The following is a 13,622-nucleotide window of genomic DNA, read 5'->3' as shown; positions in this document are numbered from 1 at the left end:
AATCAGACACTTTGTATTGTTGGAGTGTCGGTGTTAGGGATGGGAAAGGGGTGGGGAGCCAGGGGGGAGTCAGGTCGCAGAGGGCCCAGCCTGCCCAGCCGTGCAGACAGTGTTAACTGCCACACCAATGAGTCCTTCAAGGGTAACATGAGGAATAGAATTGTTGCTTGCTTCAACAGTTCCACATACGGAGACCAGGGCATCTTGTGGGAACCCTAGAGGGTTCCACCATCGGGTCAGGCCTGGGAATCCTAGCTCTGAGCTGGGCAAAGCTGCAGAGAGGGTAGGGAAGCACACCGACTTCCATAGCAGCCAAGCTTGGAAGAGGCCCCCCATCCTCACAATGGAATCTTCCATTCCATGGCTCATATTCCATTGGTGGGAAGTGGCCATGTGACCCTGCCAGGGTGCAAGAGGAGCTGGGAGATGTAGTCCTGGGTTGGAATCCACTCCTCCCATCCCCCAAAGGCAACTCCATACTAGCATAGAAAGCGAGCGTGCGTTTTTGTTGAACTAGCTGCCTCCGGGCATAAAAGGAGCCTAGAAAGACTGTGCTGACCTTCTCAGTGTGCTTGTGTGTGCTCACTTTTGAGCCAAAATTGTGTGTTTGGGGGTTTGGATACAAGCACGGTCACCTGGGTATGTGGATTGAGCGCAGAAAGGGTTAAAGAAGTTCCATGAGGTTTTGAGCCGTATTCCTGAAGCCAGTCGCATGGTCCCTCCGTGTTTTCTCCAGGGTTTAGGAAGCAGGCTGTCCGGGACATACCTGGGCAGTGAATCATGGAGCCTCTGAGTTCCTTGTACTCGCGTGGTGGTGGGTTTCTCCCTCCGGCCCTGAGCCGCCCGCTCAGTCCAGTTGCGGCGCTCATGTCTCATCCCATCAAGTTTACGTCCAGCCCCGCGGAGTAAGAGAAGCCAGCGGGGGCTTCATTAGGAACGTGAATCAGGTTCTGGGCTTTGTTTGTTTGTTCTCTAGGAAAAGAGCAGCTCTCACCAGAAAAGGAACAATGAAGCCTTCTCCTTCCGAAAGCAGCCGTCTTCGGGTTTGCTGGGAGGCCTGGCAGCACTCGAAAATACCTTTCTGGAATGTTCCCTGTGCCAAAGTCTCGCTGCCCTTCCGGCTTACAGCACGGGGCTGTCTTCTTTGCAGAGAGCCCCCTCCCGCTCCTTCCCAGACCCAGGACTCTGCCTCCGTTTCAGAATGGAGCTCCCGACTCCAGAAGCCGGCCCTGAGGTTCACAGGCCTTCCTCAAAGTCAGAGCTCCCAAGACGAGCCCTCTCTTCCCCCAGGTCTTTCCCCAGAGAGCGGGTCTCGCGCTTCGTAGGTCAGAGCAATGAGAGGCCCGGCCGGCCTCGCTTGGTTTCTGCGTCTGGGGACCGTGACTTTTCTAAACGGTGTTTCTCTTCCCTCTCTGGACAGAAACCCGTGCGGACCGCAGCAAGAAGCTCTTCCGGCACTACACAGTCGGCTCCTATGACAGCTTCGATGCCACCAGGTAAGACGAGGCTCTTTCTCTCGGCAGAGGGGCTCAGATGCACCACGAAAGCACTGGGCCCCCTCGCGTGGAGCCCTCGGACCCCCCGGGCTGTTTCGCTCGCTGTGGCCACTGTGACCCCCTGCACGTGGGCCACGTTACCGAAGCCACCGTTTTCCAGAGAACCTGCCCGAGGTGTGGTCTCTGCGCTGCCCGGGGTTTGGGGTTGGGCTGGAGCGTCCCTGTGGGGTGCCCCGGAGTGGGAAGACCGGGCCTCATGTGAGATGACAGCATCTGGCTGTGCGAATCTTCAGGATGCCGTGGCTCTGGGGTTCCCTGTCATCTGCATTTTCCCTCTTCCTTCTGCCTCCGAGTTGAAGTCTGTGTACGGAAAGGCTCCTCGCCCGTGAGAGGCGTGGCACCAAGCGGTGGGGCCTTTGAGCACGGCGGGCTTGCTTGTGGGCCGCCGCTCCAAAGAGGGCTTGTTGGTTGCACGCAGAGAGCCATGTACCTATGGTGATGCGACACGGGGCATGGGCTCCAGCTTCCCCGCAGAAACTACAGACGCACACGTCGTGCTCGGGTCTCTCAGGCCTCCTCCTTGTAACTCCCAGACAGCCTGAGGCAGGCCGGGGGCCCACATGGCGAGGGGACGGACAGCTCAGAAACGAGCTGCATTTCCAGCCAGTGTCCCTGCTGCCACTTCCGCTTCTCAGGCCCTTACTGGCCTCACGCGCCGAGTTTCTCTACCCCCCGTTTCTGTCACAAACACGGGTCCCCCTCCGGGGGCCAGAATGGTGTGGAGAAGGAACCTTAGTGGATGGTAGCCTCAGTGAGAGTTAGTTTGCGACGCGGGGAAAGGGAGGAGACGCCGGGTGTGTGACCCGTCGGAAAGGGAAGGTCCCGCTCCCAGCCCTGCTGGCAGCCATCCCTGGGGCCCCTTCTGAGAAGCCCACCAAACCATCTCCTCCATTAGGCTGGGGCTGGGGAAGGGTCTGGACCCTCTGCCCCCCTGCCCCGGGGCCCCCCAGTCCGTGGTGAGCAGCCCACACCGTGCTCCTCACTCTCGGCTGCCTGTGAGGGACCCAACCTGCCCTCCTTCATCTCTGCTTCTCCTGAGTTAAAATTCACATCACCTAACTGCCATTTCCAACTGCACGGTGGTGATGCTGGTGCATTTGCGTACTGGGGAACCAGCCCCGGTCTGGTTCCAGATCGTTTCCATCCACCCGAAAGGGAGCTCCCAGAGCTCCCAGCTTTTCGGCAGGCCTGCCCCATGCTCGCTGCCCCCAGCCCCAAACCACCAGCTGGCTCCCTGCGTGTTTCATGGAAACGGAGTCACATGACACGAGACCCTTCGTGTGTAGCTTCCTTACTTAGAATCTTGGCTACAAGGTTCATCCATTTTTAGCAGGTATCAGCACCTCCTTTTATCTCAACTTTTTATTGTAATAAAATATATACGTACAATTTACCATCTCGACCATTTTTAGGGGCACAGGTTAGTGCCATTAGGTACATTCACGTAGCTGTGCGGCAGTCCCCACCATCCGTCTCCAGAACTTTTCATCTTCTCAGACTGAATCTCTGTCCCCCTGAGACACCGACCCCCATCCCTCCTCCAGTCCTGGTGCCCACTGCCGCCCTCTGTCCCCCTGAGACACTGACCCCAGGCATCCTCCGACCATGGCACCCACCGTCCACTCTCTGTCCCCCTAAGACACCGACCCCCATCCTCCCCCAGCCCCAGAGCCCCCCAGCCACTCTCTGTCCCCCTGAGACACTGACCCCAGCCCTCCCCCAGCCCCAGTGTCTACCGTCTACACTCTGTCCCCCCGAGACACCGACCCCCGTCCCTCCCCTGGCCTGGTGCCCACCATCCACTCTGTCCCCCTGAGACACCAACCCCCATTCCTCCCCCAGCCCCGATGCCCACCGTCCACTCTTTCTCTGAATCTGGTGACCCTGGGGCCCTCATAGAAGTGGAATTACACAGCACTGGGGTTTTCTGTGACCGGTCTGTCTCAGTCAGCCTGGCATCGTCTGGGTCCGTCTGTGTGGTACCAGGTGTCAGAGTGTCCTGCCTTTTTAAGGAGAGAGAATGTTCCGTCGGCTGTCAGCCATGTTTTGCTTGCCCGTTCCTCTGTGGGTGGGTGTCTGGGTGGCTTCCACCTTTTGGCTCCTGCGAATGGCGCTGCTGTGGACATCCTCCCACGAGGGCTGGTTTCCCGCTCTCTGGGATGTCTGTGTAGCCGTGGAATGGCTATTAGTGCTGCCCCCTCCCTGCCACCCCTCTGTCACCCACAAGAGGTGTTAGGACAGGAATCCCATGCCCAGCAGAGGGGCTGGGTTGTCCCCTCCTAAGGGGCGTGGCTGACTTTCCAGATCTTACGAACATTGCCGGCTTTCTGACTTTGAATGCTCAAGCGGCGACCTTGGCTTGGCACCAGTGGGGCCGACAGAGAGAACGCCCAGGGGCTCCCAGGGAGCCATACCTGACCCGGGCTTCTCCTGACATGTCTCTGTTAGGGTCAGATGAGGGGTTTCTGCAGCAGCAAGAGGCTGCCTGGCAGAGTGGACCCGCACCACGTGGTCACCGCCAGTGTGCCTGTCATGCTTTGCTTCCGTTCTAAGGAGGAGGGTGTGCCCGAGGCCCCGAGGAGGCCCAGAGCTGTCGCCATGGTTACGTGGAGGGCCATCCAGCCTGGGAGTGGGGCTTCTGGGGAAGAGCCCGTGACAGCATGGCTCGCCTGCAGGCTGTGGCTTTAGGCAGAGCTCTCGCCCCCCGAGACCGGTTGCCGGCAGAGAGCGGCCGCAGGCTGCCCAGGCTCCATCCGTGTGCATGAAGCTGGGTGTTGCACAAACCCTCAGCGTTGGAAACGGCAGCTTCCGCGCAGAGGAACTCTGGAAGGGCCTAAGCTGATTGGGAGCCAGGGAAAGAGAAGACCGCGGGGCCGGGCTGGCTGGGTTGCCTGTCATGTGGCGGACAGCAGGACCAGAACGCACCGGGGACAGGCGTGGCTGTTTGGGCCCATGGAAGGCGGGCAGAGCCATTGTTGCTCTTCAGAGATTGAACAGACTTCAGAGGAGGGGATGAGTTCCCCGTCATTGCAGGGAGCCAAGCAGTCTGGGCGTTCTTTTGCCAGAATGTCTTAGAAAGTTGGACGGGTGACCTGGGCGATCCCTGCCGGCTCTGCCTCCCTGTGATTTGGTGCCCAGGTGAAGACTTTGGTTTCATAGGTTCCTGACCACTGGCTTGGTACCAGGGCCTGGGACCCCAGAGAAGAGGGACATCTGGCCACACCCGGGTCAAGGGGCAGCTTCTAAGCAAATGAGAAAAGCTCTGGCGTTGACCGTGGTTCAGGAGTGCCCCCCCTCCGCTTTCCCAGGGCAGGGGAGTCAGACACACTGCGGGCTCCCACTGCCCAGGAGATGAGAGGAATCACAGTGCCGTTTACGAGCCTCCCACCGTGTGCCCAACACGCCTTGCTTTGATCACGGCTGCCTGCCCACCCTCCAGTGACCTTGGAAGTCAGTGTCCTTACCCGCTTCACAGGAGAACAGTGCATTGGAGGAAGGAAGGTGACACTAAGGACCCACCCCTCGGCCACACGGGTGCCTGCGCCGGCATGTGAGGCCCGGTCGCCTGGAGTACGGGACCCGTGCCCGCAGCCCCCTCTGTCCCACAGTGAAGGTGTGGTTGCCCAGGGCCAGCCATGGAACAGGGCTGGGTTTGGGGAAAATGGCCAAGACAGAACCACCGCCTGATGGGGTGTCAGACGATGGATGCTGATGTTACCGGGGTAATGGCGTCTGGGCTTTTCCACACAGGGCGCAGGGGTCAGCCTGGGGAGCCACCGCCTCCAGCATGGACCCCTTCCAGACAGCGCACTTGGCAGAGGTGAGGGAACTCATGGCACCACCTGCCATCACGGCCCAGGCGGCTGCTGTGTGTGGCTCTTGAGTGGGTGTTGGGGTGAGGCTGGGCCCTGGCCGAGGGCGCACGTGCTACTGTCTGGACCAGCCATTCGTCAGCCCACTTCAGAATTCCTGCCAGACACGGCCTGGTGAGCCACAGAGACCCGGGTGGCACGCCAGCACCCGGGCCACTTACCCAGGATAAGCCAGGGGGCAGGAGAGAGGCGACAGTCTGGGGGGCAGCTCACGGCGGAGGCCGGCCCACTGCGGATGCAAGGGTAATTAAAGACCACGCAGGAGGAAGCAAGATCCAAGGTAGACGGTTTCTGAATCTAACAGGAGGCAGTTATCCATCCCCATCCTCTCTTGTGTCAAAAGCTTTGCTCGGGGACGCAGAGCCGAGGAGTGGTCTGACCAAATCACACCCATGGATTGTTGAATGTGTCCAGTTACTCTGGCAGAGTCTCCCCTCAGGATTCCCCTCCACCCACCTTGCGTGCACATGATGGAAGGGTCTAGAAATGTGGGCACACGACCAAGATCAGAAAGCAGAGAACCTGGGGCCGTTTCTACACAGGACCTTACAAATATTTCAGTGTTGTTTTTAAAAACATTCTTCAACACAGGGTCTGGGAGAATCCAGTTTCCATTAGCTTTAAATCAGATCTCCAACCTCATGAGCATAGGGCATCCAGAAGAAGTCTACCTGGGAGAGGAAGGGGAGACCTCGGGCTCTTACTCTAGGTGGAATACACCCCATCCATCTATCTATCCACCCAACCAGCCATCCAATTACCTGCCCACTCATCCATCAACCAGCCATTCAGCCGTCTACCAACTCATCCAACCAACCAACCATCTACCCATCCATCCAGCCATCCAGTTACTTGCCCACTCATCCATCAACCAGCCATTCAGCCGTCTACCAACTCATCCAACCAACCAACCATCTACCCATCCATCCAACCATCCAATTACCTGCCCACTCATCCATCAACCAGCCATTCAGCTGTCTACCAACTCATCCAACCAACCAACCATCTACCCATCCATCCAGCCATCCAGTTACCTGCCCACTCATCCATCAACAACCCATTCAGGCATCTACCAACTCTACCAACCAACCATCCATCCAGCCAGCCAGCCAGCCATCTACCCATCTGCCCATCCATCCACCCATCCACTCCTCTTATCTGTCCATCCATCTATTTAACCAATATTCGTCAAAACCTGAACATTCAAGGAGCTCTGGATGTGGTGGTAAACAAGACCAGCACAGTCTCTGACATCATGTAGATTAAAACCTAAATAGTGAAAATAGCAAAGTTTATAAATAAACTAAAGAATCCCACTTAGTGGTTAATGCTATGGACCAAATCAGCAGTATCATCATGCAGTCTCTTGGGCAGGGTGGGGCAGGCCAGCTTTATATAGGGAGCCAGGGGAAGTCTCTGTGACAAAGTGATTTTTGATTTGAAACCTGACAGTGGAGGAGAATCAGCCATCTTCAGAAAGCCCAGCGTATGCAAAGGCCCTGAGGTCAAAAGAGAAGCTACCACACAGAAGCAACAGTGGCTTGGAAGGGATTGAAAGGATGATGCCACAGAAGGACTTTGTGTTCTATGGAAAGCGAGTGGATTTACTCCCATTCGTGCAGTGGGGATACTAGAGGCTTTACGCAAAAGGGTGACATGATTTGGGTAACCTTGCTGGAGGAAAACAGACAGAAGGAAGAATGGAGCCCAGTTGTGACACCATTGCCGTCTTCCTGGCCAGGCAGTGGTAACGGTCTGGGCCGGTGGAGAGGTAGGGATAGGTAGGTGGATGGCTTCCAGGTCTAAAGTGTAGTTAGAAGGGACAAGACCCACCAAGGCGCTGCTCATGGGGTGAGTGGGGAGTGAGGAGGGCTGTCCATCTCTGGGGTGTTCCAGGGAGGAGAACCAGAGGTGAGTGAGTGCTGGACCCATTCCCTGTTGTCAGCAAATTCCCCTCGAAACCTCTCACTGCACCTGCCGCTTTGGCCCCGCCCGGAAGGACTGCGTTCAGAAACACCACGTGGGGAAGGCATCTAAGAATGGGATGGGCTGTCATTCCTCTTCCTTAGTGAGACCCACGGGATTAGAAGCACGGCAAATCGTACCTGTTGGCCAGTCGGACATCTGCGTGCCATAGCTGCTTGCTTTTGTGGCTTTGACATCATCGTCCAGTTGTGTGCATTTTTAAATTGGCAGCTGGAAATATAGTTGCGCACATAAGAAATGCAGAATGTGCAGGTTCAACACCAAAGTAGGTCCCTCCTCTCATCCTCACCTCGCGGCCCCCATTCCTCCCCAGACAGAACCTCACTGCCCGTCTCCTGAGGATCCTTCCAGAGACAGACTCTAAATATGGGAGAGTATGTGCATATATTCCGAAGCCTTGTAAGGTGAAAATAGAATGTCCTGGGGTTTTTCCTCTGACTTTCCAGCAAACACCCTGCGTGACCTTGGTCAACTCGCCGTCCATCTCCGTGCCTCAGTCCCTGAAACCCCCAACCCGGTTTGCGAAGTGGTGCCCCTACCAGCAGCTCCGGCCACGTGCCCGGTGGCGGTCATGACAGGATGAGTGGGGGAGATGTACGTCTAGTGCTCGCAGCCTAGAGGCATGCGCCGTGTAAACCCCGAGGGAAGCTGAATTGCGGATGGCATGTGTGGGTAGCTGGCTTTCCTTTGAAACCCTAACTTTGTGTTCCAGAAAACTGCCTCGGCGTGTAGGTAGTAAGAACTGAATGGCAAGAAACACTGATTTCCCCCCCGCTCTTCCTCCATCATTATTTCATATTTCTGTGGTTCTTTATGATTCCTTAGACTTGAGAAAAAAAGGCATCAATCCCCCGAGCATGTTCACTGACTGGATTCATAGGACAACATACTCTTGTTTTTTTGTTTTTTGGGGGTTTTTTCCCTCTCTCTCTCCTGTTAAGTGATGGCTGGGCCTGGTGATTAGTAGTGAAGCCCTCAGGACAGCTCCTTTGGGATAGGGACCAAGGCGATTTTGCTGTTTCTTCCCTACATCTCTGTATTTTTTTTTTTTTTTACGAGTATATACCAATTTGTAAATTTTTGGAGAACCAGAAAGAGAGGGATAAATCCCCTGGCACAGGCAATGTAAGAAGTCAGCACACCCGTGCATGCCAGCCCCGCCGTCAGGCTGTCCCAGGGGAACCACAGGCACGCATATGACAGCCACAGCCAGATCACCAGCTGGGTGAGTCATGGCCCTGGAGAACGCATCCCAATGGTTTCCCCTAAAAAATGTTGTCCTCTGCCGTCACCATCGTGATGAACAGCATGCCTGGTGCTCAGAGTGCGAGACCTGGGTCTGGTCCCCTCCCACGCTCAGTCCATCACGAGGATCTGGGGAATCCTGCCCTTCTCCCCATCCTCCCTCTGCTTCCCAAGGTCGGCCCGCAGCATTTTGTCCACAACCCATGACTGCCCCAGGACACCCGCCCCTCATCATTGTTGGGGTAGAGCTTCTCCCGCTTTCACAAATTTTGATACAAATAGGATATTCATTACATAAGAAAATTAGTTATTAATTTAACCAGCCACACAGACACGGCTAGAAATGCAAAGAAGCCACGTCTCCCGGCCCTGCCGTCTGCTTGGCGGAGGGACCACTTTGTACTCATTTTGCTTCATTCTTCTGAGGATTACCTTCCTACCTCTGTGATTACCCGTTATTCTCTTCTCTTTTTTTTTATTGAGATACAATCAACATGCGACATCCCATTACTTTCAGGTATTGAGCATAATGATTTGATATTTGTTCAAATTGCAAAGTGACCATCATGACGAGTCTAGTTAACATCTGTCACCTCACATGGTTACTAATTTTATCTTTCACGACAAGAACTTTCAGATGTAGTATCCCAGCAAATTTCAAGTATATGACACAGGATTATTAACCCTGGTCCCCCTGCTGTCCGTGACATCCCTGGGATTGATTTATTTCCCGTATGGCTGAGAGTTTATACCTTTCGACCAGCTCCCCCCGTTTCATCCATGCTCCCATCCCCCGCTCCTGGCAACCGCCAGACCCTCTGTGTATGTTCTCTATGTCGATGAGTTTTTTTTTCATTCATTCATTTGTTTTGCTTTCTTCTACATATAAGTGAAATCATACGGTATTTGTCATACTCTGACTTATCTTGCCTAACCTAATGCCTTCAGAGTTTATTCTGTTGTTGGAAATGGTGGAATTTCATTTCCTTTTATGGCTGAATAATATTCCAGTGTATACATACACCACTTCTTTATCCATCCGTCTATCGGTGGACACTGAGCTGGTTTCCGCATCCCGGCTGTTGTGAATGATGCTGCATTGACCATGGGGAGCAGAAATCTTTTTGAGTTAGTGTTTTCATTTATCTTTGGTTAAATACCTAGAAGTAGCATTGTTGGATCCTCTGTCAGTTCTGTTTTCATTTTCTCGGTGCCCCTCCATACTGTTCTCCATAGTGGCCGTACCTGTTTACATTCCCACCAACAGTGCGCGAGGGTTCCAATTTCTTCATGTCCTTATTAACACGAGTTATCTCTTGTCTTCTAGACAGTAGCCTTTCTGACTAGTTATCTAGTTAGAATTACCTCTCGCTGGATTTTCTATTGTTAGATTAGTTAGATCATCTCTTGTGTATTTTGACAGGAGCCATTCACACCCATTCAGGTGTGAGTTGATATCTTTTCACTTGTTTTGCTTTGGTCTTCTGAGGATTACCTCCCTAACTCTGTGACTTATCCCTTTATTTCTTAATTTAACAACATAAAGCATCATTAATTCTTTGTTGTAGAAGTCTTTGAGGTTCTGTCTATAAACCGGAGTCAAAAGTTAAAAAAAAAAAAAAAAACCACAGCGGAAAGCATTGTATTATCATGATACTATAACTGTTTACATCATTTCCAAGTATAAGGCTAGGACTATAGTTCCTCTTTATAGACCCATGGGAAAGGGCTTTCTAATATGAGAACCTATTGGATTCTTTATTCAACTCCATCAGCTGTTCAAAGTAATGCCAAAGTTTAGCTTAATATTAGGATCATGATTTTCACATGAAGCTCTTGTTTTTTCCTGGAGTTTCCGATTGCCTTTTTTTTTTTTCTTGTGGAAGTGAAATTACTTCTTCAGTGTGCCACTGAAATATCTTCCTGCTTCTTCTATATCACCAGCACCCATCTCATTCTTGTTGGGGCTCTCTCCTCCCATTTGGACCCCCTCCCCGAGTCCCCAGGGCACAATTATCATTCCGATATTTACCTTCACTGAGCTACTGGGCAAGTGAGGTTTTTCTTTAGCCTTGTTCTCCTGCGACACATACTCAAGTAACAACCTCAGAAGGAGACCTCCAGGTCTTCTACATGTCGACTTCCATGTCTGAAAGATCTCTGGTTTTCAAATGTGCTCAGTGTTGTAGAATTCTTGATTCAAAATTCAAAATAGTTTCCCATCTAAATTGGTAAGGCACCACCTCACTGTCATTTTGCTCCTGCTCACTGCTGGTGAGAGATTATGGTGCTGTCTGATCCTCACTGTGGCATACGTGGTCATTTGTTTTCATTTTCAAAACTTTGTAAGAACTTCAGTGTATCTACTTTTCTCGAATATTCTGAAATGTCATGATGATGGGTCTGGGTATAAGCCTCTTCTTTATTCATCATGTTCACTTTCCTGGGGGCTCCTTCAGACTGAAGCAGTTTCAACTTTAAGAATGTGCTTTTATTATTTCCTTGAAAATGCCCTCACTTCCTGTCTCAGTTCTATCTTTCTAGATTTCTCATCTGCCCATTTGAGTCCATTCCACCTGCCCCTCATTCTTTCTCGTACTTCCTGTCCCTTTACCTTTTTGCTCTGTATTCTGGGAGATTCACTCCACTTTCAACCTGTGTAAGTTATTATTTTGACAGTCACATTGTTATGTTCCAAGAGCCTTTCCTTTCAACGATGGGTGAGCTTCTAAAGCTGAGAGAAGTGGTTTCTGGATATCTCTGGTAACAAGTAGGCAGCTGTGAATGGACAGTTCTCTTCCAAGAGCTGCTCTCAAAGCAGAGTCCAAGCTTACTGCGTGTTCCTTCAGGTCAAACGCCAAAAAGAGAGAGAAGCCTGGAGTCACGTCCCTTTCCCCTCTTACCCCAGGAACTCAAAAGCAGACAGATGCAGCTCTTGTTCAAATCGTGGAACATGTAGTAGGATCCAAATTGAAACTTGAGGGGTTGGGGTATTTTATTTATTTATTTATTTTGTAGTCAGTGTGGACAGATGCCCAGGTGAGGAAGCAGTGGTGAGAGGAACGGGTCCTAGGAATGCCGGGGCCAGGCTGGGTGGAGAAAGTGGAGGATGCTGACTGGTAGGGGAGAGGGGGCTATAGAAAAGACCATTCACTCTACTCCTGGGGTCTGAAAATCAAAATCTGTGATTCAGCCTCCAACATGGAGCTTTGAGAATCAGATTTAATAGATGATGTTGCAGACTCCTGACATTTTGTATATGTCGTGGGTATACCCTGGTTCTGAGCCCCTCAGGACACAGGGGCTTCTTGCTTGGCTGGCCCAAGGGAGGGTGCCTCCTTCTCCAGGACTTAATTGTAGTCTGGCTTCACCACAGCCATTGTCCCCCACACTTCAATAGCGTAAAGCAATTGAATGGGAGACTTTGGACCTTGCTGGTCCCAGGGACACGTGGCTCTAAGCAGAAGCCGAGGGTCACGGAGGGCACTCGTTCTCATTTCACCCTTTTTGGCAGGACTAGGCAGGAGGCCCTGGCACCTTTATTCTGGATCCAGTGGCCCCTACGTGGAGGCTAGAAGCAGAGTCCCTTCCACACGGAGGCTGCTGGTTCAGAGCCCCCTTGGACCACATTTAGTACATTCCCAGGTGGCAAGTGGATGTGTGGGTTGAGGGGAGCACAGGCAGATGGGTGGGGATGGTGGCAAAGCAGCAGGACGAGGCTGGCATTCCAGGCACTCCTCTAGGTCAGGGCCAGCCAAGCCCCCACGCAGCCCCCAGGACTCGTTCCCCACCGGAGCCCGCACATGGGTCTGCTGCCTCCCCAAATGCCCGAGCTACTCAGCCGCCAAAGCACAGGGCTTACGGGGTTCTGTGAAGTTTTCCACAATGCTGGCTGCCAAAAGCTACCTCTGCCCCCATGCGCCACACGCTGTGTCTGGCCTCTCTCGATCCCCTGCTTCTCTCCACCCTGGTGTGTATACCATTTGCCGGTGTCCACAGTGTGAATACTCCTACCACATCTGAGTCCAGGCTGCCAGCATGAGCCATGAAACACAGAGGCAGGAAGAGATGCCCCGAGCCAGCCCCAGCGCCCTCCAAGCCAAGATCCATGTCTCCTTCCTCCTACCTTCTCCAACCCCATAACCCTGGTTCAGAGTCTGCTCAGGCTGGTCCTCAAATATGTAATTAGGTGGACTAATCTGATGTCCTAGGGACCAGCTTTGAGCCTGATGAGACCCGAGCCTGTGATTTCAGATGCCAGGGTCCCAGTTCCCAGTTCTGACACTAGCTGCCTGCATGAGCCTCAGTTTCCCCACCTGGAAAATGGCTATATCATCCCCAAGGTTTACTCTGGTTACAGAATTCTATACCTTCTGCTTGCAACCACCCAAAGCACCAGCCTATGGTCACCTGACAATGAACATACTTTCAGCAAAACTGTAGACTCTGAAATTCAGAGTTCAGGCACAGGATGCCAAGGGGGTGCTATTCCAGGAGAATATGGGGACACCAGTTCTGGAAGTGTTCCCAAGGCTGTGCCTGGCAGTCAGTGGGCTTTCAGGAGATTTTTGTGTTGATTCCCCACCTCTGGCGAAAGACATGGTCTTCTGAGCCCTCCTCCAGGAGGCAGGAGGGCCTTTGGTGCCTAACTTGGGAGAAGCCAAAGCAAGAATCAAGTGGATCCCCCAACTCAATGTCACCTGACCCAAGGAGGGCGTGGCCAGGAAGTGGCTCTGTCTTTGCTCCCTCCACCTCCTACTTTCTATGTCTGTCTCCTCCCGGGCAGAACAGAGCTGACTCTGACTTATCTCCTCTTCCCTGGCACAGGTGCCTCAGAGAATGCAGGGTTGGGGGAATCATGGATGGGGGAATGGAGGTAGATGGATGACAAGTGGATGGATGGATGGATGGATGGATGGATGGATGGATGGATAGGTGAATGGGTGGATGGTTGCCTGAGTGA

The 13,622-nt window shown here is 53.1% G+C and overlaps 1 protein-coding gene across 3 annotated transcripts in view; it reads left to right on the top strand.

The window, feature by feature from the left end:
• SHANK2 (SH3 and multiple ankyrin repeat domains 2) overlaps window positions 1-13,622 on the top strand; it is a 451,364-nt gene that overhangs the window by 276,359 nt on the left and 161,383 nt on the right. For all 3 annotated transcript variants that reach the window (XM_032879738.1, XM_032879741.1, XM_032879740.1), the window contains one exon: window positions 1,421-1,496. In XM_032879738.1, coding sequence (XP_032735629.1) covers window positions 1,421-1,496 — 76 coding nt within the window. The remainder of the gene's footprint in view (window positions 1-1,420; window positions 1,497-13,622) is intronic.

Source organism: Lontra canadensis, unplaced genomic scaffold, assembly GCF_010015895.1.
Source record: "Lontra canadensis isolate GAN:19392208 unplaced genomic scaffold, GSC_riverotter_1.0 scaffold66, whole genome shotgun sequence".
Lineage (NCBI taxonomy): Eukaryota > Metazoa > Chordata > Mammalia > Carnivora > Mustelidae > Lontra > Lontra canadensis.
Note: the sequence above shows the minus strand (reverse complement) of the source record. Positions and strands in the feature narration are given on the sequence as shown.